Source organism: Syngnathus leptorhynchus, chromosome 15 (assembly GCF_054491065.1).
Source record: "Syngnathus leptorhynchus isolate UIUO chromosome 15, UIUO_Slep, whole genome shotgun sequence".
In the NCBI taxonomy this organism is placed as follows: Eukaryota; Metazoa; Chordata; class Actinopteri; order Syngnathiformes; family Syngnathidae; genus Syngnathus; species Syngnathus leptorhynchus.
In genome coordinates this window covers 1797679-1820615 of record NC_141209.1, presented here as the reverse complement: position 1 = coordinate 1820615, position 22937 = coordinate 1797679, and the positions used below count along the sequence as shown (strand labels likewise).

General features: G+C 45.9%; 1 protein-coding gene across 1 annotated transcript in view; it reads left to right on the top strand.

The window, feature by feature from the left end:
- Window positions 1–21834, top strand: part of efna2a (ephrin-A2a) — a 31201-nt gene extending 9367 nt beyond the window's left edge. Inside the window, exons 3-5 of the mRNA XM_085931123.1 lie at window positions 16104–16396; window positions 18728–18793; window positions 19753–21834. Coding sequence (XP_085787249.1) covers window positions 16104–16396; window positions 18728–18793; window positions 19753–19877 — 484 coding nt within the window. The 3' untranslated portion in view covers window positions 19878–21834. The remainder of the gene's footprint in view (window positions 1–16103; window positions 16397–18727; window positions 18794–19752) is intronic.
- Window positions 21835–22937: the final 1103 nt, after the last annotated feature.

Genomic DNA, 22937 nt, shown 5'->3' with positions numbered 1-22937 from the left:
AAACGATTAAATCAGATTTGACGGTCGCACCCATCAAATATCACGTCGCGAATTGACACTGTCGTCAAGGGCAGAATTTTCAAATTAGGTTACAAGAAAAAAAAAAAAGATCAACTGAATGGACTAATCCAAAGCACGAGACTTAAAAGTGAGTGGCGTGATGCTTTCTACGCGACTACATGTCCCCTTAATGTGAAATGGTAGTCATATGTGCAGCGGGCAGTATAATGCAGGGGACGTGTAACGCTATAAAAAGGACAAATGGCACTAAAAGCAGGCTAGCGCTCGTCTTAAGAAGTACGCTAGGAGGAGGGAAAGGCTAAAGGCATGAGCCGAGAAGAGAACATGCAGGGACAAAAGGATGAAGAGGGAGGCGGGGGGGGTTACGCCAGGCTCACTTGCTTCCAATGGGTGAGTGAACATCAAGAGCAGTCAGTTCATGCGAGTCCACGTCAGAAGAAGAGTGCAGCCTTCCTTACATGCCGCACTTTATCCACTCGCCCCGTTTTACTTCCTTGGATATGCTTGTAGTCAGCTAACTTCATCTGTGAGACACGGGGGAGGCGGGCCGGCCGGCCGGCGTTTTAAATTAAAGAGGAAACCTGAGCTCGCTGCTTTTAATAAACCCCGCCAAGATAGCGTTTGTTGTTCTGAGTCACGCTTTGCTTCACTGTCGTGTGGTGTTCCACAAGGTTCAATTTGAGGACCCCTGCTGTTTTCATCATAATCTTGCTCCCTGTGGATTCCCTTTCGCGTCCCCTGTGTAGTCTGATTCCGAGAGTCCAAATGCTTTGTGGGACATGTAGTTGATATGCAGTTGACTCGAATCTCACCTCACATATATTTGCCACATTTTCGACATTTTTAAAAAAAGTGTTGGTGCTTCTCCGCAATGCAGCAAGGTTAGCCAGCTCAAAGGCCTGATCAAGTCTTCACGCGAACTCTCCCGTCGACGCCTCTCCATCAAACCTCTCGCCGAGAGGAGTGTTGATTTGGGGGTGGCGATGTGCTCACAGATGAATGGAAGCAATGGGGGGGGGGGGCGCAATCCTTGCCTCACTCCGCTGGGAGGTCTCCTGTGTTCCTCTAGACCTTTTGAGTCAGAGTCTTCTGCCACGACAGCTGTCAACCACCTCAGACACTGACACTTTGTTATCACTCCACGTTTCCTTCTGCAGCACTTTATTAGAGGGCAAGTTAGTTGAGATGGTCCAATTAAAAACCCGCATTTCATTCCAATAGACTCTGTCTCGCCCCTTTTTAGTTTCTACTCTACATTAGAATTAATATTAACCTTCCACTTAGCATGCTGCTAAAATTGACCCATTTAATTGCTGTTATTTAAATTTCCTTTGCAATTTTTTTGAAGCGATCCAAGAGCTCGGGGGGGATGTCGGTGTAGAAAAAGGAGGTCATTTCTTAAAATGTTTCATTTTTTCTTCAGGAAAAGCAAAATGCAAGGTTGTGCCAAAAGATTGTGTGAGCACTTGGCTTGGCTGTCACTTTGAGCCTCATTAGCTACGCTTTAAGTTAAATCAATACACAATACACACGTTCGCACACGGCCTAGGCAGCCGGAGGAATCAGTCTTCGGCAGTGTCCAATTCTTTTAGAAGATAGAGTTGTGTAGAACTTGTGTGTGTGTGTGTGTGTGTGTTTTGCTTTAGGGAGTGAAAGAGGCATATAATGAGGTGGTGCAGTTAACAAATGCTGTTGCTTATTCGTCGATATCCTTTCTTCTTCAGCTGTTGTTATGCGTGTGTGTGTGTGTGTGGACAAAAAGTGAAACCTCTCAGGTCATAAATTTCAGGAGGAGAATCCATTTTCATTTTGTCAGCATTCTGAAATTCTTCCCGCAGGAAATAACTGGAATTTAGAAATAATAAGCTGCAGCGCCGTCGTAAAAAAGCTTTATTAGCGTGCGCCGTTAGTATGAACTGGCTAACTTGTGTCTACCAAAGGTTAGGCCTTTTTTATTTTTTTTTATTTTGTGGTCACGGCTGCATTATAGATTCTGCATTGATAAGTGGAATGCATTTTTGTATGCATATGTATGTCTATAGCATACAGAGCAAGTTCTCATTCATATTAGATAGGCTGCAATAAGCCAGCGGATTGTATGTACGTCGGTTGACCCACGTCGACAGCTTCCGCGCGCCATAAAAAATGCATTTGCCGCCACCGCGCTATTTATGGTGTGCAAAATAAGTTACGCAAGACATGCTAGTTTGGAAGCGCTTTGGAGATGTGCCTTCATGTGTGTGTGTGTGTGTGTGTGTGTGTAATGCAATGCACCAGCAGCGCTTGACTGCTAAAGAGCTGGAAAGCCTTAAATCAATACAGCTAATGAGAGTCTTAGAGCAAGGATAGAAAGGCGTTCAACCCCGCCACCTTCCTCCTCTTCCTCTATCTTCTTTGCTTTAAGATGGCGGCAAGCAGCAGTTTGGCGGAGTGAACGTACGCTCAAGATGCTAAAAAGGTTGAGGACTGAAATAAACCACAGGTTTGCCTTTTAGTCTGCTAGATTAAGGCTAAAACGCCATAGACTGGGTGCTGGAGATATAGGTCACAAGTAGCAAGAGAGATGCAGCAACACAGGGAGACAGACAATATAACAGTACTCACAGCCATATATTATTTATCCTCATACTACTGCAGATTACAGAGTAATATTCAGAAGTTGTGGAAATTCTTTGTCTGCATAATTGCATGAATTTGTTTTCTGCAAAAACAAGAATTTTGAGTGAAATTGAGTTCACTTTTTTCTACTGTTTTTTAAAACTTAATTAACTGTATTCTAATTTCATTTAATTTTAAGTAAAAAAACTGACAAACTGGCCATTTGTTTACAATTTACAATTACAATCTAAGATATTGTGTGAAAGAAAACTTTAATAAAACTTTTTTCTTCATTCATTCTTTGTTCATTTTCCGGTTTATATGAAATATATTGACCAGGCAAGGGACAAAAAGGAAGCCCTGAAATAGAAGAAACTTTCACAAAAAAAAAAATCACCGTTGAATTACTTTGAACAAATAAATCGTCAAATGTAACCGGGCAGCAGCGTAATATTCCATACGGAGACTTTTTAAAAGGGACTGGCCGGCTTTTAGGCTTTAATTTAATGTAGCTCGCTGCTGCGTGGAAATCAATGGCTTCTAATTGCACTCGCACGCAATCCATCAGAGTCAAGATCAAGTGCGCTTCGCCGTATGTCGATATCACATCAGTTTGGATGCGAAAGGAAAAAAAAAAAAGAATGTCTTTGCAACCTCCGCACACACTCGTGCACATAAGCAAGATAAATGTTGCTCAAGTTGGTAAGCAAGCCAGTCATTTGCCATCTGCGTCTTGAGCACTAATGGCCGTCACCCCCCCCCACCACCACCACCACCACCCAACAAATGGTCCCGAAGTGCGTTATTATCCGAGCGTGGCGCAGAGGCATTTAGTGTTGCATGTCCATTATGTTGCCGACTGCTAAGGAAAATAAGGTCTCGTGGGTGTGAGGGGCGGGGGGGTCGGGTTGAAGGAGTCCAAACTCTTCCAGCTGAGGCTCAAACAAGGTGGATTTCTCGGCAGAGGTCCGGATGACTACACAAACTGGTTTTAGCTAACAAGGGCCGCTAATGTCGTTTTGAGTCATTAGCGAAGACACTCCATCAATCGGCGAGAACATTTTAGCGGCGTGCTTATCGACGTCCCATTTGACAAACGTTGGCAGAGGTTCCCGTACACAAACTCGTTTCGGGTCAACGCGTGTTGGGTTAACGACCGCCGGCGTGGTTTTGAGTTATTAACGGAGACGTTCCTTCGATCCGTGAGAATATATTGGGAACGTACTTATTGATTGGTCAGTTGACAAATGTTGAAGCCTTGGCAGAGGTCTCGGTGGCGTTGTTGAATACACAAACTGTGTGAGAGTCCAGTTACCCGATGGCCGATGGGGATATTTTTAGTCGTGAAAGAAGATGCTCTATCGATCCACCAGAACATTTTAATACCACACTTATTGATCTCTCACTTGACAAATGTCTAACCCTCGGAGGAGGAGCGCGCAGAGTGAGAATTTGTTGGGTCACCAACAGCCAATGTTGTCGTTTTGTGCAATTTACAAAATACACTCTTGATCCTAAAAAACATTTCAGTACTTATCGATTTCTCACCTGACCGTTTTTTAAGCCGTGGAAGAAGTCGGAAAGGAGTTGGTCAGTACAGTGAACAGGATACTGAAGATTTGAGTTCTTAATTAAACGACGCTCTATCGATTTATGAGCAAATCTACTTGTACCGCAGTTGAATCGGATCTACTTGTTGATTTCTCATTTGACAACCTCGGTAGGGGTCTCGTTTTTCTCAGCAACAATCCATTCCATTACCGAGGGTGTTGTGTTTACTTATAAGAACTGGTGTCCCGCTTTGGCTCTATCTTAAGACCCTTCCAAGTTCTCTTAAATTTCTTCCAAAATATTGGCCAAACCGTAACGACTGCGGGTGGGATTTTAAGGGCAAGAGAAGAGATCCCACGCTCCAGACAGCGTCACGTGCGCGGCCATCTTTTTTTTTTTTTTTTGCGGCACGTGCAGGGGTCCAGGGATCACCCAGAATGCTTTGCCTGGTATTGCCCTGCTGCTCCTTTCAGAGCAAGCGAGGGCGCCTGAGAGGGCCGTCCCTTGCCAAAAGATGGGTCAGGGGCCCTCTTCGCTGCCAGCATCCTTCTTTCACCCGGGACTCCGTCTCCCGGGGCAACCCTTTCTTGTCACCCGTGTTTGTTTCTCTCGGCCCGGGTGAAAAAGGAACATGAAAGCGGGAGAGAGGGTCAGACGAGCCTCTCCAATTTCCTCTCCACGCCTAATCTGATTGGCCGTCAGAATGGTGAAAGGAGCGCCGGATTGGAGGACGCTGGCGGGGCCGGGTTTGGCGGGGACTCCTCGTGATGAGGGAGGAATTTGGGCCCCTGTGGACGTCTTTGGGGGACGTTGAGGTGTTCACGGATGCGCTCGCCTTGCATCACGAGCCCGCCGAGGCCAGAATTAGGTGGCCGGGAGGTGCCAATGAGATCCGCAAACATCCCAGTACGGATCGGACCGGCTCATGAATGGTTGCAAATCTGCGTATAATTGATGCCCATTGAAACGCATTCAAGAGGCAAATAACAAAATGTTCGGTATTTCAAACGAATGAATATTCAATGTTTTCATGGAAGAGCAAGGGAAAATGATCTGACCGCCATTTGTCAATTTCAGTTTCTGGAATGCCATTTTGAGCGGGCCTCACTCCAAACAAAAACCCTAGGGAGAAAAAAAAAGGTGTGGAAAAGATGAATGACTGCGGAATGTGTTTTGATGTCGAGTTGGGCACCCGGGGATGCGCCGAGGAAGACACGTTTGGAACGCTCGTGAGAGCGCAAACACGACGTTTGCGCACTTGCGTCTTTGTATTCCGGCCGCGGTGCGTGCCCGGGATAAATAAAACATGACGAGATGCCGTCGACAGATAAGGAAAGATGATTGAGAAGGTGCGGCGGGACACAAAGACTTAAAGGCTGGACTAATCCAAAAAAAAAAAAAAAGAGCAACTAATGCACATGTCCATGAAGCTTCCCCTCTGAGGATGCCCAACAGCACTCCTCATTCTGTGAGGTCCTTTGTTTGGGCAATTTACCCCCGCCCGCGGCCAGACCCCCAATCACAGGGCCTTAATCCTAACGCTGCTCTTCCGCCGTATTAGCGACCGTGTCTCCGATTTATTCTCCTTTTCCTTCATCCTGTCCCATTTCTCCCCATTTTAATTTTACCTTTCCAGCCAAACGACTTTTTTTCCAGTTGAAAACAAACTTTGACATGACAACAAAAGTGTTTGCGCCAATACAAGTACAATCTGTTTTTCTTACTTGGAAGCATCAGCCAGCCTTTTGGGGAAAATTGCGTCATTCCCTTCTTGTTTTTGACTTTTTTTTTTTTTTTTTTACATGACGAGTGGTGTTCTCTGATTGGACGTCTCCCATTGTGGCACTTGCAAATGGCCTGTCGCCTCTCATCTTTAAAGCCATGTAGGTCAGCTCTCGATTTTGCGTTCTGGTGGAAGGAAAGAAAAAAAGAAAAGAGGATATCTGAGAGAGAATATTCCAGCGATCAGTCCTGTATGTGTTGCTTTGTTAGCCCCCCCCCCCCCCATTCTTCCCATCCATTCCTCCATTCACAAGTGTTGGCACCGAGACAAGATGAGAGAGGGAGGGGCCGCCGGTTTAGAGGAAGAAAAGCGTATCGGTTGCACCTAGAGGGGTCGGCAGTCAGCGAGAAAGACAACAAGAACACCATGCTTCCTATGTCCGGCTATCCGCCTTGAGGGATTTGCTTTGTGGATAGAGCAAATTTTTCCTTGTTTATCAGATGCACATACCTCAGGTCAAAAATTCCCAACATGGGGGCTAAATCTTGACGACTTCTTCTTCTCCTTTCTTGTCAGATGCAAAACGATGCAAACATGATGACACACAGATGCTAACTGTTAGCAGCACTTATTTATGCACGGCGGGTATTCCGTAACGCTCTGATGCGTGCCGGCGCCCCGCACGAGAAGATTGGCGGGCCGTGTGCAGCCTCACGCTCCACTTGGGTACCGACGCAGACAAAGCTCCACCTGCACGAAAAATCGCTCACAGATGGGTAATTGATGCACAGCGGAAGGCACGAAAAAAAACAAAAACACGTGCATGGCGGCGACTCCAATTTCCCCGAGGTTACAGCATTTTGACATTGAACACGGCGGAGGGAAGTCGGCTATTAGCGTCCATGAAGGCTGCTAATAAGGGGCTGAGGTAAATGAGGCTGAGGTTAACGAGGAGGGGGGCTCGTGTTGGAAAACATCAGGGGGGGGCGAATGAAAAGCCACTTCCAAAAAACAACAAATCGGGAGAAGCTGAGGATTTGAGTTAGCGTCGGTTAACTAGAAACTTTTAGATGCCGTCTTTCGATATTAAAAAGAAAAACATTGTTCATTCCAGCCCCCCCCCCCCCCTCCACAAAAATGCTTGTAATGTCGTGTTACTGATTCTAATCGGCCGACCTCAGCGTTTCCCATGATTGGCACTCGAGTAGGCCGACCAGGTGGTTGCTCCACAATGTTGTGCGGCGAATAGTTCTGCGAAGGCGGCATCGTGCTGTGCGGTCGGTCTGGAAGGACAACGCGTCCCTGATGGCTCGACTCGGATTTGATTGCTCCTGATTGAGACCGAATTGTAATAAAAGGGCGGCGTATGATTTCCTGGTGAGGGAAGTCAGCTGCAGTCATTATCATGGAGAAAGTGAAAAGGGGGGGTTGGGGGGCAGAATCAAAGCTGGGTTCGGTAAACTTTTCTTGAAGGTCGTCCTGGAGCGCGACGGGGCCGGCCCGGGGGGAGCGCCGATCAAAGGACCTGCTTTGTCGGCCAATCAAACGGCAGGAAGCGTGTCATCTTGGGCGGACGCGATAGAAGAAGAAGAAAGCCAGCCGGCGCGCTTTTGCTGTCCCGTGAGGTGGCTACAGGCACAAATCCTGACCTCTTTTCTTGTTTTGTTTTGTCAAATTTCACCTCCAGCGATGTTAATAATCGTCCCTGAGCTCCAAAATGAAATATGAGTTGATTGATCGATTGATTGATTGATTGATTGATTGATTGATTGATTGATTGATTGATTGATTGATTGATTGATTGATTGATTGCGTAAATCGCCCTCCATCGTGGCTTACAGGTTCACAGTTTGGCAATTTTGCAAAATTCTTTGCACAGTTAACGTTTTCATTTTTAGTACAACTATTGTTAATATGGTCTGTAATTTCACTGTCAACCACTAGATGGCAGTATATTTTGTTGCGTATTGAATATCAATTTGGGGGGTTAATTAACAGTTGGATAATTTTAGAGTTTGAAGCATGAATTTGGGCAATCAAATCATTGGGGGGGTTACTGTTTACATAGCGAAGGATCACTATTGTTACTGTCAAGGTGCTACTCGTGCACGCTAAACCAACGTTGTGGCTACTGTTTACACAAGGCCTTGCTCTGGGAAAGCGCTGCCGTGCCTCCCGCAGCAGCAGCAAGGAGATGGAGAACGAGCTGGGGGTGGGGGGGGCTCCGATGAAAGTCTGATGCAGCCCGAGGGCGGGAGCGCCGGTCACTCGGAATCAGAGATGAGGACGGAGCAAAGGAGCGAGGCGGAAAGGGAATGCGAGATGAAGGCAGAGATGGACTGGATTTGGATGGCGCTAGGTGGGGGGGGGGGGGCAAAGTGGAGCAATGCGGGCCACACTTAGGAACAAAGGAGGTTAGCGGGAAGATTGGCAGGAGGGGGGAGCGGAGGGCGCTGGAGAAAATAGAAAAAAGATGGAAATGGAGTGAGCAGGGATGAGTGGAGGAAGGGGGCCAAAATAATCCCAGAGACTCCCTTTGCTTTTCTCTTTGAGGATCCTAATCTATACTATACAAACACACACACACACACACACACACATGCAGACACATACGTAGGGTGGAAAGCTACATGCTGAAATAAAGTTTATTTATTTAGTGACTAGTCTTTGTTGGGGGTCCCTGGAGGATGAGCCAAGGTCAAAACCACTTAAGAATGTCTCTTTTATACTTATGTAACCTCTCTGGCTCTCTTTTTTTGTATCTCAACTGCATACTCACACACACACACAAAACACACACACACATGCACGCATACTAATGCAGCAGGGGGAGTGCATCGATTTAGCATGGTGTGCAAGATTCCCACCACTGCCCCGATATGCAGATTAAAGACGAAGCAGAACGTGTGTATACACACACACACACACACACGAACACAGTCTGCTCTCTAAGCTTTTTCCCTTGCTGAGTTCAGGCGGGTTATTGTCATTATGCATATTCATTTTACGCATATTCATAATTGGTTCCAGACGTTGAGCAGTTGTGACGGTGTTGCACCAAGATGTTGCACTTGTGTGTGAGCGTTTGTGTGTGTGTGTTTGCGTCCCCCTGTTTCCTTCCCGTGAAGCCTCATCCTGATGAGGACCCTCACTGTGATTTCAGCAGCTCAAAACTTGTGCCTGACATGATAACACAATGAATAAATAATGAAAAGTACATTTTATCCCACCAGGAGATGTGGAAAGTGGGGGGGGGGTCGAGTGCACCGCATCTGCCCCGGCATCACACTAATCCCAGACTAGGACAAAAAAGTTTTTTTTTAATGCTAAAAAGCATTTTCATTGGCATTCTTAAATGGGAATTTAAGTCACTGAAAGCCCAGGTAGCAAAAGAAAAGTTTCTTCGGACTCTCTGTGGGATTAGAACTCCAGGAAAAAAAAAATGCCAGTCACGTAACTAAAACATTGTTTAAAAATATCCCTGAAATAAGACAGGAGTGGACTGTATATAAATCAGCCTGGCGCACAAGTTGAGTGCGTTTCCTATTTTTTTGGTTTGTTCCGCACTTTGTTCGTGCCCGTGAAAGCCCCCCGGCAGAAATGCGAGGGCTCCGAGCGTCACGCTCGGATCAATGCGACATGACACAAGGAAGCTTTTGGAACAGATATTTATAGACTGCGCTGGAATAAAAGCCCCCACCTCTTTGCGCCACGCAATAAAGGTGGGATGTCAAGGGTGGTGCCACACTAAAATATATAGACAAGAACACACACACACCAATGGACAAGTGAGGTCCTCCATTATTAGAACAATGCCATTTTGCATTTTTCATCTGTTTAAAAAAAAAGGGCTCGCCCTCGTAACTTCCATTCCTCGAGGAAAGTGGCTCAAACTCTATTTATAAACCTTTGGGATGACGATTGGAAAGTCGTCTCCTGTCTCTTGATTGGCCGAGAACACATGAAAGAGACAATCCTAGCACTCGCATCAACACCTAATTAGCATTACCCCCCCCCCCCCCCTCCACAAACCGTATCGTACAGTGCCGCTTCAAACAATACAGTTGTCATTTTTACACACACGCGCACACATACACACCTACTAATCCGCCGTGTGGTTGCTCAGAGGCATTCCCCCCCCCCCCCCCCCCCCATCGACCCCCCGCTTTCTACTTCCCCCCTCATCATCATCCAAACTGTCTCCAAATACCGCTTTTAACACATCATAATACTTTTAGAAGAGTGTCAAGGGAGCTTCAGGGTGTGTCTGTCTCCACGTGTGTTGATGTGTTCTTGTCTTTCTATGTTAGTGTGACCACCAAGTCAAGGCATCTTCATCTCCATTAATAGTTGCCGAAAAGAATCGCTACAAATGTCCGTGCGGGAATATTAGTGTCCAAACATTGGTTCCCGATCGCCTTTGACATTCTACCGACATTTTTCTTGGCGATACAAGAAAAAATAGTGACATGGTTAGCGATGCACGTGTAGTAGGGTTGTTTGAATGCACATGTGCGCCTATAAAAAAAAAGCCAAGCAAGCAGCGCTTAATTAATCAACATCAAAAGACGCCATTAAAAATGAATGGAACCCCGAGCAACAGTTTGGCTGGAGTGAATAATTCAGGCAGCAGCGCACCCCCATGCCCACTCATCTATTAGACGCCATCATCATAGTGCCCCCACCCACCCACAGGAATTGTCGGCAAACAAGTGCGGGTCGACCGGCACTCTCCGGGCCGTCGTCACTCCTCTGAGCGGAACGGCCATTAGTCTCAGCGCTGACCGCAGTTACGGGGCCGCGCTTCCAAATTAAGGCGCCCGCGCCGATTCCAATTAACGCCCTTGGAGGAGGCGCTTCTCGCTTTAATAGGAAAAGTCGCTGAGATGAGAAGATGTTGAACTCTTCAAAGTCTCCAATCCACTTTGAATCTAAAATTTACATTTACTCCAATGGCTATGTGCAATAAATGCTAATAATAGCATTGAATGTTATCTTGGCGCTGAACTACGTGGTGCAACACGTCCTAGCAAATTTCAGTGGGTGAGGCTTCACGGCAGAGCCGAGGGTCAAAGTGCAAAAGACGAGTGGAAAATTGTCTTCTTTTGTGAGTTTGGGTTTTTCATCTCCCTTTAAAACGGAACACAGCTTTTTTTTTTTTTCTTCCCCCACCAGTGGCCAAACCTTGACCCTACAAATAGGCCTGCTCTCGGGCGGCACGAGAAGAAAGGCACACACGCACGCAGTGACACGCACGCACACAAATACACACAAGTGAAGCCTCTAGCCCTTCCTTTCATTGCACACAAACGCACTCACTGCCTAGAAAAAAAAAAAATGTCCCTGAACACAAGTTCACAGGGGGCCCTTGTAGCTGCACTTCTATCAACATCCACACAGTATAGATTCAATAATAGCAAAAATGTGAGTCACAACCTATTTTTTTTTTATTTATGATTGCCCTAAATACCTTGCAAATGATTGGATTTCCCAAAAATGCACTGGTGTGTGTGTCGAGAGCGTGATGGATGGATGTTTAAGCTCGAGTAAGTGTCTGTTAGCGTGTGTTTGTGTGTGTGTGTGTGTGTGTGTGTGTGTGTGTGTGTGTGTGTGTGTGTGTGTGTGTGTGTGTGTGTGTGTGTGTGTGTGTGTGTGTGTGTGTGTGTGTGTGTGTGTGTGTGTAGACTTGTTTTGGTCACGGTGCTTGAACACGCTGATTAATGCTCACAGAGCGATGGCAGATGGAGGGCGAGACAATAAAGTGGAAGGAGGAAGTAGAAGACGACGACAGGAAGGGAGACGAGGCGAATGTGAAAGCGGGAATTGTAAAAAAAAAGGGGGAAAAAAAGCTAATTTTGGTGGCTGGCATTGTAAAGGCTGTAATGTATTCGCGGATTGGGGAGGAATGGCGTGTTTGGGTGAGGGAGGGAGGGAGGCTGATGTTGGAATTTAGGCAGATCAGGGGCGGATTTGGATTACTTGAAGAGGAAGACGAGGAAGGCAGAATTTGGAAAATGTTAATGTTATTCAAGCATTGCATATGCTGCAAATAATATAAATGAATGTGGATGCTAACATGCTAACATTGTACCCCTGCTTCATATTTCTAAAATAACGGAGGCTTTTAAAGCAAATTCTCCTTTCATGATTTCAGATCCTGGCCTAGCGAAGTTGCCATGACAACATTTTAGCTTTATCAGCCTGTCTCGAGCTTGTTTACAGGAAATTGTCGCTTCTCAAATGGATTTAATAGTCAGGGAGTGGAGATGGGGGAAAAAAATAAGAAATGTCGCTGACCTTCAATTTGCGGTTTGAATGCGTGATTGCTTGCAAGTGTTTATATCGGCACTTGACTGCTGACATCAACTTACAATTGACGAGTTTGATTGATGCAGACTCATATTTTTTTAGGATTTAGATTCTCAGCCAACGCGTGTTGATTGACAGCCAGAACGATGTCTTGGTAAAATCCCAAATAAATACTTCAAGCTGCAGGGATGAAAAGTAAACGGGGTTGTTTCACACCGACTGCGCGGAAAGACGACATGTCTGCGGGGTTGCTGACGGGGATGTTGTTTTCTTTTTTGACAAATTCCCATCACTTCGTCTTTGCCACGACTACTCCCGCAGACGTTGGGTGTCTCCGCCGCTCTTGTCTGTTTTCTTTGAATGGCCATCCGTCGGTTGAGTATTTACCTGCTGATGGGCGGAGTTTCGCCACCGCCCACCCATCGGGTGACAGTTGCCGCCATCGGGAATGAAAATTGTCCCTGATGTGCTTTGTTATGTTAATTCCGCTCTTGTTGAGTGTCTGATGTTTGATTGGAAGGGCGTGTTTGACTGGCGGCCATTGAAGCCGTTAAATTTGCTTTGATGAAACCAACTAAAATGCCACTCAGCAGGTTTTCATTTGGGTTTAAAATATATTCAAGTTGGTGTAAAATGGCAGCGCGACACACAGGATGAATAAAGAAAGAAACAAATACCTTCTGCTAATTTTGAAAACAAACTGAAAGGGAAGGGTCATTTCATACTAACCATTTATGCAGTCAAAAAAAAGACATATTAAAACTAAGGACCTGAAAGTGCGCTAAAATCAAACAAGGTTTAGGACAACGAAGCTGATGACAAGTCACATAGTGGAAGCGACAGTGTGAAATGACGACGAGCGAGTAAGCGAGTAGGAAGAAAGACCATTAACGAGTAAATGATGTCGAGGAGCGACGGGAGACCAGATGAAAGCGTTGCAGTTAATTGACACGGCGAGTGACGGGCGGCGGCGGCAACGTAACACTAACACACATTGGCAAAAAAACAGCCTGCGGCTTCTCTTCTTCTCGCCAAAAAACACTAACGAGATGAACATTTGCATTTTCTTCCAAAAAAGTGTAAATAGGCGAGCTTGTGCCGCCACGGGATCGGCAACTACATCGGCGACGTTTTGTGGGAGCGAGAGTGATGCTCATTACTGTCAGTACGGCAAATGCTGAGCCGGTCGCTCCCGGCAGAAGTTTTATGCTTGCAGAGGTGCAACTCAAATGTCCAACTTTGCCAACTTTTTTTTTTTCACCCCTGTCAGCTGAAGAACAAATATAAGATGTTCCAAAACCTAAAATAATTCTATCCACACTTGAGTTTTCCTTGAGTTTAAAAAAAGTTTGTTTTTTTTCTTCTTCTTCTTACAGGGGCTGTTCAAAAAGTAAACTTTTCAATATTTGGAGTCACAACTTTGAGTTTCTTTCTACCTGTTCATTGTTAGGAAGATGCGTTACTGTGCAGGCCTTCCTAGCTGCCATTAGTGTTCCCAAATTGGTGCAGTATATTTCACAGCTCATACGCCATTTCGTTTGAATTTCAACTGTTTCGGAATTCTAGCTCGGCAAAGGGTTAAGCTTAAACCTCTCAGTCTTTTAAAATTGTTGTTATTCCCGGCGGCTCTCGGTAGCTAACCTCTGCAAATAGCGGGAGCTCACTCGCTAATATTTAGTGTCATGAGTGTGTGTGTGTGTGTGTGTGTGTGTGTGTGTGTGTGTGTGTGTGTGTGTGTGTGTGTGTGTGTGTGTGTGTGTGTGTGTTTCCAGGCAGGTGTGATAAACATCCAGTTCTTCAAGCGAGAGCCTTTGATCACAGTCATGCTGAGATGATGTTGCATGCACATACACACAAACGTGCTAGTACCTATTTCTTGATGTCGACTTTTTGGTTGGCATTTGTTGGTTTGGGATCTCCAGTGATCAATTTGGTTCATTTGAAGCTCATGCATTTAAGTTTGACAAGAAGTGAAGAAGCAGACGGCTAGTTTCGCTTCTACCTACCGCCAAGCGCTCACTGACTGTTCTCACTCGCTACTAAATATATGCAAGCGGCTGAAAAAATTGGAAGCGTTAAACACTTTTACATGTTAAAAAGAAGGTCATGCTAATGACACACGAGCGGGTGTGAGTGCATTCTCGTGTCGTTTTTGCGGATTCCGTTTTGAACGGGCATGAAGCACTTTTGCACTTAGGCTACATTGTCAGCATTTTAGTAGTAGAAGCAGACATTTTTATGATGAGAAACTATTTTTTAGCTGGGTGCAGGGGACTTTAAGTTTTATTCTTATGAAGGCATGTTTGTTTTTTTTTACAGCGAAAAAAATCCTTTTTGGAGTGCTTTATATCATGATTTTAATTCTGTCAACTAAATTGTATTATGAGGGACTTTAATTTGAATTATCAGTTTGATTGATTGATTATGGCAATTAAATCTGCTTTTAGGGGCTAATGCTTCCTTTCCTTTTCTTCTTCTTATGATCATTGCACCATGTAAAGTGTCCTTTGGCGATTCTTCAATTCTCACGTTTAGCAGCCAAATTGGCCGTATTTTATTCCAAACGACTTGAAAGTACAGCCGGCGCTCGTACGTCTTCATATGGCGATCCACTGCGGCGAGCGCTTAAGTGGCCGCAGACTGGCGTGCATCACAATCAACGGGCGCGATGGACACCAGCACAAATTGAAATGAACCAGAGGGGGAAACCAGAGGCCTCGGCACTAGCGAGCTTTATCCCATCTGCTTCCTTCTCACATTCCACGCAATCTCATTATCCCGCCGCTTCTTCTATTTTGCCACCGGCCGGCTTCTCCTTCCTCGTAGATTTCCCCCTAAAGTGCGTTTAATGGCATTTGATTGGGAGAGCCGAGAGGATTGAGCCCAGCTCCCGGCGGCCGGATCAATGCCTCCAAATGATCCGTTGCCGCGTTCCTCCTTGCGCCCGGCGAGGCGTGAAGGCGCTCATTTCACATCCAACTCGCTTCCACCGTTGGCCCTGCGGGAGAGCCACCGCCGTCGTTTCTTGAGAAGGATAATTCGTCCCAAAGCCCAATAGCCGGACCTGAAATGTCTCCATCGCCGACGATCAATGACTGTTAAGGAGAGAGAGAGAAAGAGAGAGGGAAAAATGTGAATTTATTTAAGAAGAACCTTCAGCGGTGCACTTGTTTGGCTGACGACTTGATCTTGGGTTTGCACCCAAGAATGTCGTGCAAGGCGCAGAGATGGCGCCAAGCAGAATATTGTCTTTTTTGACCTTGTAGACAAAGGTCGCTTCAATTTCTAAATTTAGATCATTTATCTTTTGTCGTACATTTAAGGCGACAAATGCTTGTGACAATCGAATTGCCTGAGCTCGCCACGTTGATGAGTGTCCGTGTTCGGTGAGCGAATCCGAAAGAGACTCAGGGTTGCCAACTCCTGGCCTTTTTTTTTTTTTAACTTTACGTTGTTTTTTTTTTAAATGATCGACTCGGACCTGGCTCCTTTCATTTATTCCTTTTTGAATCTCTTTATTTCTGCACTCAACATGACCTTGATTTGTCAACCTCGGCTCACCTGCTTCCATTCCGCATGCGAATCGTCTCTAATGAAGCATCGCTTTATTACACCTGAACCGAAGAAACCTTTGCCGCGAGGGATCGTCATTGATTTTCTTCTTTTTCTAATCAAAAGCCTCCACCGGCTGCACTGAGCCTTTTTTTATTTAGTTTGTTTGAAAGTGTTTATTGACGTGACCTCCAGCTGACGGGTGTATATCTGGGATGGCGTTATCATGGAAACGGCTAAAAAAAGCCTCAAATGCACTTTCATGGGAATTTGTTTGAATTTTTTTATTTGTTTTCTCCCATGGGAAATGGATCAATACAGTACAATTGAAAACAACTTTCAATTTCAGGTTCTGGCACGGGGAGTACCGGGTGGCGGTGAACATCAACGACTACCTGGACATCTACTGCCCGTACTACGAGGGCCCGCCTAGCCACGGACGGATGGAACGCTACATCCTCTTCATGGTCAACCACGAGGGCTACGCTAGCTGCCAGCACCGACTGCGCGGCTTCAAGCGCTGGGAGTGCAACCGGCCCAGCGGCGCCGACGGCCCGCTCAGGTTCTCCGAGAAGTTCCAGCTCTTCACGCCCTTCTCGCTGGGCTTCGAGTTCAGGCCCGGACATGAGTACTACTACATCTGTACGTGCCCAGCTTGTGTGTGTGTGTGTGTGTGTGTGTGTATGTGCAATTATTAGCATTTTTTTAATTTATTTATTTAAAGGGTAGGCCCTTCAAAGCACAAACCAGAAAACTAAAGTTGCAAATGATTTGATTGAATCCTAATTTGTTTATTTTTAGTGACTCTTTGCCTCCCCTGACATGTCATATTGGCTGCTCCACACTTGAAAAATGCGAGTGTGTGGGTGCGAGTGTGTTTGCTACGCACGCCCGCCGCCGCTCTGCATGCATTTGTAAACATTATGTAAATATGCAATCAACGCGAGCAACTCTGCACGCACAAGACGTAAACACGGCTGCCATCTTTCTTTTTCTGGCTGCTTTTCCACCCTCAGCTCACTTTGTAATCATTTTCTTATTATCGCAGTTGATGCGCTTTAACAACGGAGGTGTTGGTGTCACAGATGGGGGTCCTGCTCACCCCATCGCCTCCCTCCCCTGTCATTCACGTTGTCAATTGGTAATATGCAACAATAAAAAAAAAAAAAGCAAGGCGGGGGTAATCACTTTGAAAGCTTTTTTGATGGAGTGAACAACACTTGAACAATGCTTCAAAGATGCCTGGCCTGCCGGGAGTAAAAAAATTAATTTATACATAGATAAATACATAGAAACAAAAAAAAAACATATTCCGTGAAAATACTGGTAAATTGGAAACAATGGAAAATACTCCCAAAAAATGAAAGCAAAAAAAGGAAAAAATAAGTACGATTTTTAATTGCATCAAATTGTCAAGATAATAACAATCATGTTTCAAAAATCATAAATAAATATGGAATAAATACTGCAACGTAAAATTAAATGTTAATGATATGAAAATCCAAATTTTACATATTTGAATGAATGCCAAATGTTGCAAAGATAAACCACCTGATGCCTGAGTTGCGCTTTTCCCACTCCACACATGCACACACACTCTTTTGTTTCCAATTGGCCCGGTGGGCCCCCTGGGGTTGTATAGTCGCCAACTTGGGGATTGTATTACCACAGATCCCCCAGGGGTTTGGGCATATTCCTTAAAAAAAAAAAGTCTTTGCAGAAGTGTGTGCAGTAGTAGTGGGGGGAGTTGCCGGGTCAGTTGTCAAGTGATTGTGAGTGCGTGAAAGGCCGTGTCCATCATCTTGACAAGCAGACATGCACTTTGCTCTCTGACACACACATATACACACATGCACAGGTCTTTATTCCTGTGTGTGCGATGTATGTTCTGATAAAAAAAACACATTGATTTTTTTTTCTTTGTGATTCATGACCTGGTGCCTGGATGGTTTGCGTGTGCGCGCACACAGTCATGCGGCTGACATGTTGACAGGTTGGAAGGGCCCCTCCCCACCTCTGTTCTCCCAGCTGCCCTCTGATGAGCCTGAGTGACTCTCAATGGGCTTTCAGGACACGTCGCCATTGTGGATGTGCTGGGAAAAGGAAGCAGCGGGAGGGAGCGCTGATAAGAAATGGGCAAAACGCAACAAAAGTAGAAAAGGGCTGAGGCCATACCGGTCATGTCATAATCATCGGTGAACAATAATCCAGAATCAGTAATTGACGGTAACCAGAGTTTGCAGTCACACTTCATTTATTTTCTTTTGCATTTGGGGTGTAATTGCATTGTCGGCCACTAGATGGCAGCAGGCTATTTACTTTCTGTAAAGTTGAAAAAAAGCATTTCAGCTCAACCCACGCACGTATAAAATAACCCAGACCGCCTTAGTGACAGATTTTCCATCTTCATTCTTCAGGTAGCGCTGAATTCATGTTGATGCCTCGCTGTGTTTAATCTTCATGAGCGTCATCATTAAAGTCTTCTCTAATGACTGCGCAAGCGTTCAATGAAGACAAATGAGCGAGTGATGATTTACTCTTCACGTACGGTTTAACTTAATGAGGCGGCGTGTCAAATGGTGGAACGGCCGAGTTTATTTATGTCATCAGTCATTTGTAGCGGGAATTGATTGTTTGCAATAACGTCGTTTTCAATCTGCCAGATAAATAATATTAAATAACCGAGCTTTTTTTTTTTTACAAGTCCAATCTAATGTCTGATTGTTTAAAACAAAAAAGGTTTCACCGATTGACATCAAATCGTTTTGACATTTAAATCATAAAAAGACCCACCAAAAAGTCTCAAGAACAGGAAGTCAGCCATTTTGGTTTGAAGTAGCCATTTTGGACCAATTCCAGGTCTCTAACATTTTCTCTCTCTATGCCATTTTACATGGAAATAAAATGATCGGCCATTTTGAGGATTCCGATATCTATCTCTTGAAGTAACCCCTGCTTTGGATCTCTTTGCAGCATCTCCTCATCCGAACCACGTGGGCCGAGCGTGTCTCAAGCTGAAGGTGTATGTCAGACCTCCTGGTGAGTCACCGCGCACACCCAAACACAAAAGATCCAGACTGACCAGCGCTGTTAGATGAAAGGTTCCGATCGAATGGCTCGGTTCAAAGTCGATGCTCTGATTTGGGGAGAAACCAGACAAGGAACTGTGAGGAACCATGCTGAGTGCTTTCAATTTGTCTGCAATCATATTAGTAAGCAAAAGCGCAATTGATTGTAGAACTCCCCCTTTGTGTCTTCAGTCTTGTCTTTGATTCTGTAATCTACCCCGACGGAGAAATGCGGTGAATGTAGGTCATGTGGCAGGAAGCTGTTACGCAACTCTTATTTTGAAAGTCTACCAGTGCGAGCTGGATGTGCAGCCTCCAACCTGCCTGGTAACTCGCCTCCCTTGATGGTGACACACTTTGAAGATGTCAGTGGGAGGAAAAGGGGGGAGGACATATGTGTGTGTGCCAGCTTTCCAGGCTTTGGATGGTTTTCCTTCCTTCCAAATTACTGAAAGGACATCAATTCCGTTGCTTGGATTCTGGAGTGATATGTGTCCGTCATTGCGACCCGTCTCGCGTGGCAAGTAGCGACACGGTGCATTTCCAAGTGACTTGTGTGTGTGTGTGTGTCAGCTCTCTGCTCCAGATTTGGCGAGTCTCTGTGATTAAACTGTAATTAGGTTGGTTAAACCCCCCGCAGAGCTGGGCTGCCGTCGCCTCCTCCCGCCTCTGTTGTCACTCTGCTTTGCCTCTCCACTTGCAGCCAGAGTCGTCTTTGCCTTTTCCCACCGGCTCCCGATGATTTGACTAAGCCATATGCTCGAGTTGGGTTTGGAACCGGTTTAAATCCTGATCTGGTCGTTCATATTGCAACAGCGTGATGGAGTCAATTCGAAAACGTATTTGAGGAAAGCCTTGCCGATTTGCTGTTTTGTCTTTCCGTTGTTGGTGGGTTCGGATATTTTGTCTCCTCTGGTTTGTGTGTTTCAGATGGCTCGGGATACGATTCCCCGGAGCCCTTCCTGACCGATGGCGGTCCGAGCCGGAGCGCAGACTCGGCGGTCCCGCTAGCCGCTCTAGCCTGGCTGCTGCTGGGACTCTTCTCCTGGCAATGACACCCCCCCGACCCCCAACTCACCCTCTTCCTGGAGCTCCTGCCTCGGGATGCCAGGCAGGGCTGGGCAGGACAGGGCTGGCTGTCCCACCCTTGAAACTCCACCCCCCCCCCCCCCCCCTCAGGGAAGCCCTTTGACCCCTGCTCGCCCCATCCACCACCCCCTCCCACCCCCACTTGTCTACAATGCGACCACCAGCCACCACCACTGCCAGCCCCCCGTCCCCGCCCCCTCCGCGGGCCTGGCGAGTCTGCAGGGTGGACCAGATTTGTTGCACTCTGGGAAATGTCCTCTCACTCGTATCAGGATCTTCTTTGGATGTGACGATCGACCAGGTAGATGTAGCCGTGGATACGATTCAACTTGTCATCCATCCAGGTCGGCCCGGATGCACAAAACAGTTTTTGTACTCCCAAAGCCTGAAGCGCAAGTAGCCATGCCCGCATTTTTTTTTTTGTACAAGCTAATCCAATTGTTGCCGTCGACTAAACAGAACGGGATCACGTGAGCACACGGTGACGACTTTAAGTAAACCCGTGGGTGGGCCCGGCGAGGTCTGGTGTATATTTTCAGCTGGGACGTCTTCTTGTCTTGTGTGTTGTTTCTAAACGAAAGCATTTATCACCGCCTGCTCTCAGCACGGGCGCAGTCTGCACTTGTCTTAGTCCAACGGGTCGGGTGACTTCCGGAACCATGACTTTACCCCCGTATGAATGTACCACCGGTCACCCACCTCTTTGTGTATGTGTTTCGTTACGACTGCGCTCACTTCTCTCAGAACGGTGAGGACCAGGAGGAGAACAGGTTCTCGGGACCGGGAGGTGTTGTTGTTTTTTTTTTAAATGGCGGTTCGGGTCAGGGGATGAAGAAAAGAGGTGGCGACACGCAAGTTGCATGACCACTGTGAAACCCTCAGAACAATCTTGTTTGTATCGATGCTCTATTTTTTCATGGGGGGGAACCGGAAGCACTCTACCGCCACTCTCGGTCCTCCCGAGACTTTCTAAGAGGATTCTCTCTCTTCACGCCGTCCACGCGGTGGTTCAAGGAGTATCCAGAATGGCAGATCCGACGGACCCACTTGATGAAAACAAACTAAATCATTCGAGAGACTCAACCGGACCGCAACGGACGTTGACGCTTATCCCGGTCTCGGCTCCTGAAACCTGGTTGAAGTGGACTGTGGCGTGTGTGCTAGCTCCACAAACACACATACACACATATGTACACACTTCTCACACACATGCAGTCCTCTTGGGTAGCCTTCGTGGTTTAATGTCAAAAGATTGGGGCGGGGAGGTTGTTGCTGTGAAGGAAACATGGAAGAGCAAAGCACTGTGAACACACACACACACACACACACACACACACACACACACACACATGCAGATAAACACGTCAGCCTGTCCTCACAAGACTTTAGTAGGATTTCCTACAAAATCCAATTAGTAGAAAACTGACATTTTTGACATGGTAATTTTATGGATATAACCTCTTATTTTAAAACGGTGGCATTTTTCTGACAAGTTCATGCCGGCTATTTTGACGGACTGTGATTCAAGACAAGGCAACTTTCCTGTTGCAATTTCCCACTAATTTCTTGTGAGTTGGGCATCAGATGTAGAAAAGCACACCATACGAGGCACGCACACACAAACAAGGGGAAGCACCTCCTTCCCGGTTTCCTCTTATTTTTGTAGCATTTAAAAAAAATCACTGTTAAGGATTCCTGCGTGGAATGCAGTGGTGGGAGGGTGAGAATGAGAGTAGCCTGTGGAAGATTAAAACAAACCAACAAACAAACAAACAATAAAAATGAAAAAAGACGTGTCTTTTATTCTACCGGTGCCGTCTTTCTGTTGTGCTTGTCTGGTTATTGATTGGGCGCCTATTTTAGGTTTGGAAGGATGCTGTGTTTGGCAATTTAGCCAACAATTGCAACACGCAAGTCATTTTGGCAATGGAAACAAGCCTGTTGCACTTTGCTAAATGAATGCTTCATTGAAAATTGCCCATGGTCATTTGAGCTTGTTTTTCCACATGATGGACAAAGTTGGCTGCGTTCCAACCGGAAGTGGGCTTACAAATGAACAGATGCGCTTCCTAGGATGATAATGGAAACTCATCATTTCTTATTACCGTGCGTAAGGTAAACACGCTGCCGTTCTCCGTCCAATTCATCATTTCATTATTTTACCCCCGCTCCCCTCCCACTCCTTTTTAATTGGATTTGCATGTGGAACAATAATTGGCAGGAGGAGAGTTTTGGCCAGGAAAGCGTCACTTTGGGCGGCAGCCAAGGAAGGAACGCCAGCAAATACAGATGGCAACGTATCTTCAGTTCTTTTTTTTGAACATTTTTACTCCCCTGTTTGTTTCCTCGCTGTCGTTTCAAGACAATAGACTAATTCCTTCTTCCTCTTCTCCTTTCATTTCCTTTTTTTCCCCCGGAATTATGGAATTAGGGCAGCGCTCCCTTCCTTGTTAATGAGCAAAGAGCGTGATGAAAGAGCTTGATCTTGAACGTGCCATCTGCAGCCACACATCCATACATTGTATACCTTAGAGGGAATTCGTTGCTATTCAAGCACTGTCGAATATGGCGTGAGATGATAAAACGTCAGGAAAAAGTTGAGTAAGAACACACACGCGCGCGCGTGGGTCCAGATGGGGCCGCGTGTTATTGCTGAATAATGCATGTTATGTAGACTCTATAAAAGATACATGGCAAGGCAGAGCGCTGCACCTTTTAACACTGAATGGATAGAATGGTGCAAAACATACAACATTAGATGTGAAGTGATGCTAAAGCATGTCACAAATTCATGAATTTGAGTTTGTGATTCGACTCTGCGGTTGCAATGATGTTCATTTTTTTTTTTTTTACCTCAATTACTAACAGTACCAAATATTAAGGGCATTACTTCACACACTATGATGTTACTACTTTTTCTTGGGTAAATTTGACTATTTTTTATTGGGTCAATATGACTCATTATAGTTGATTCGGCGCAAGAGGACCCCCCCCCCCCCCTTAAAAAAAACTACATCGACGTGGCC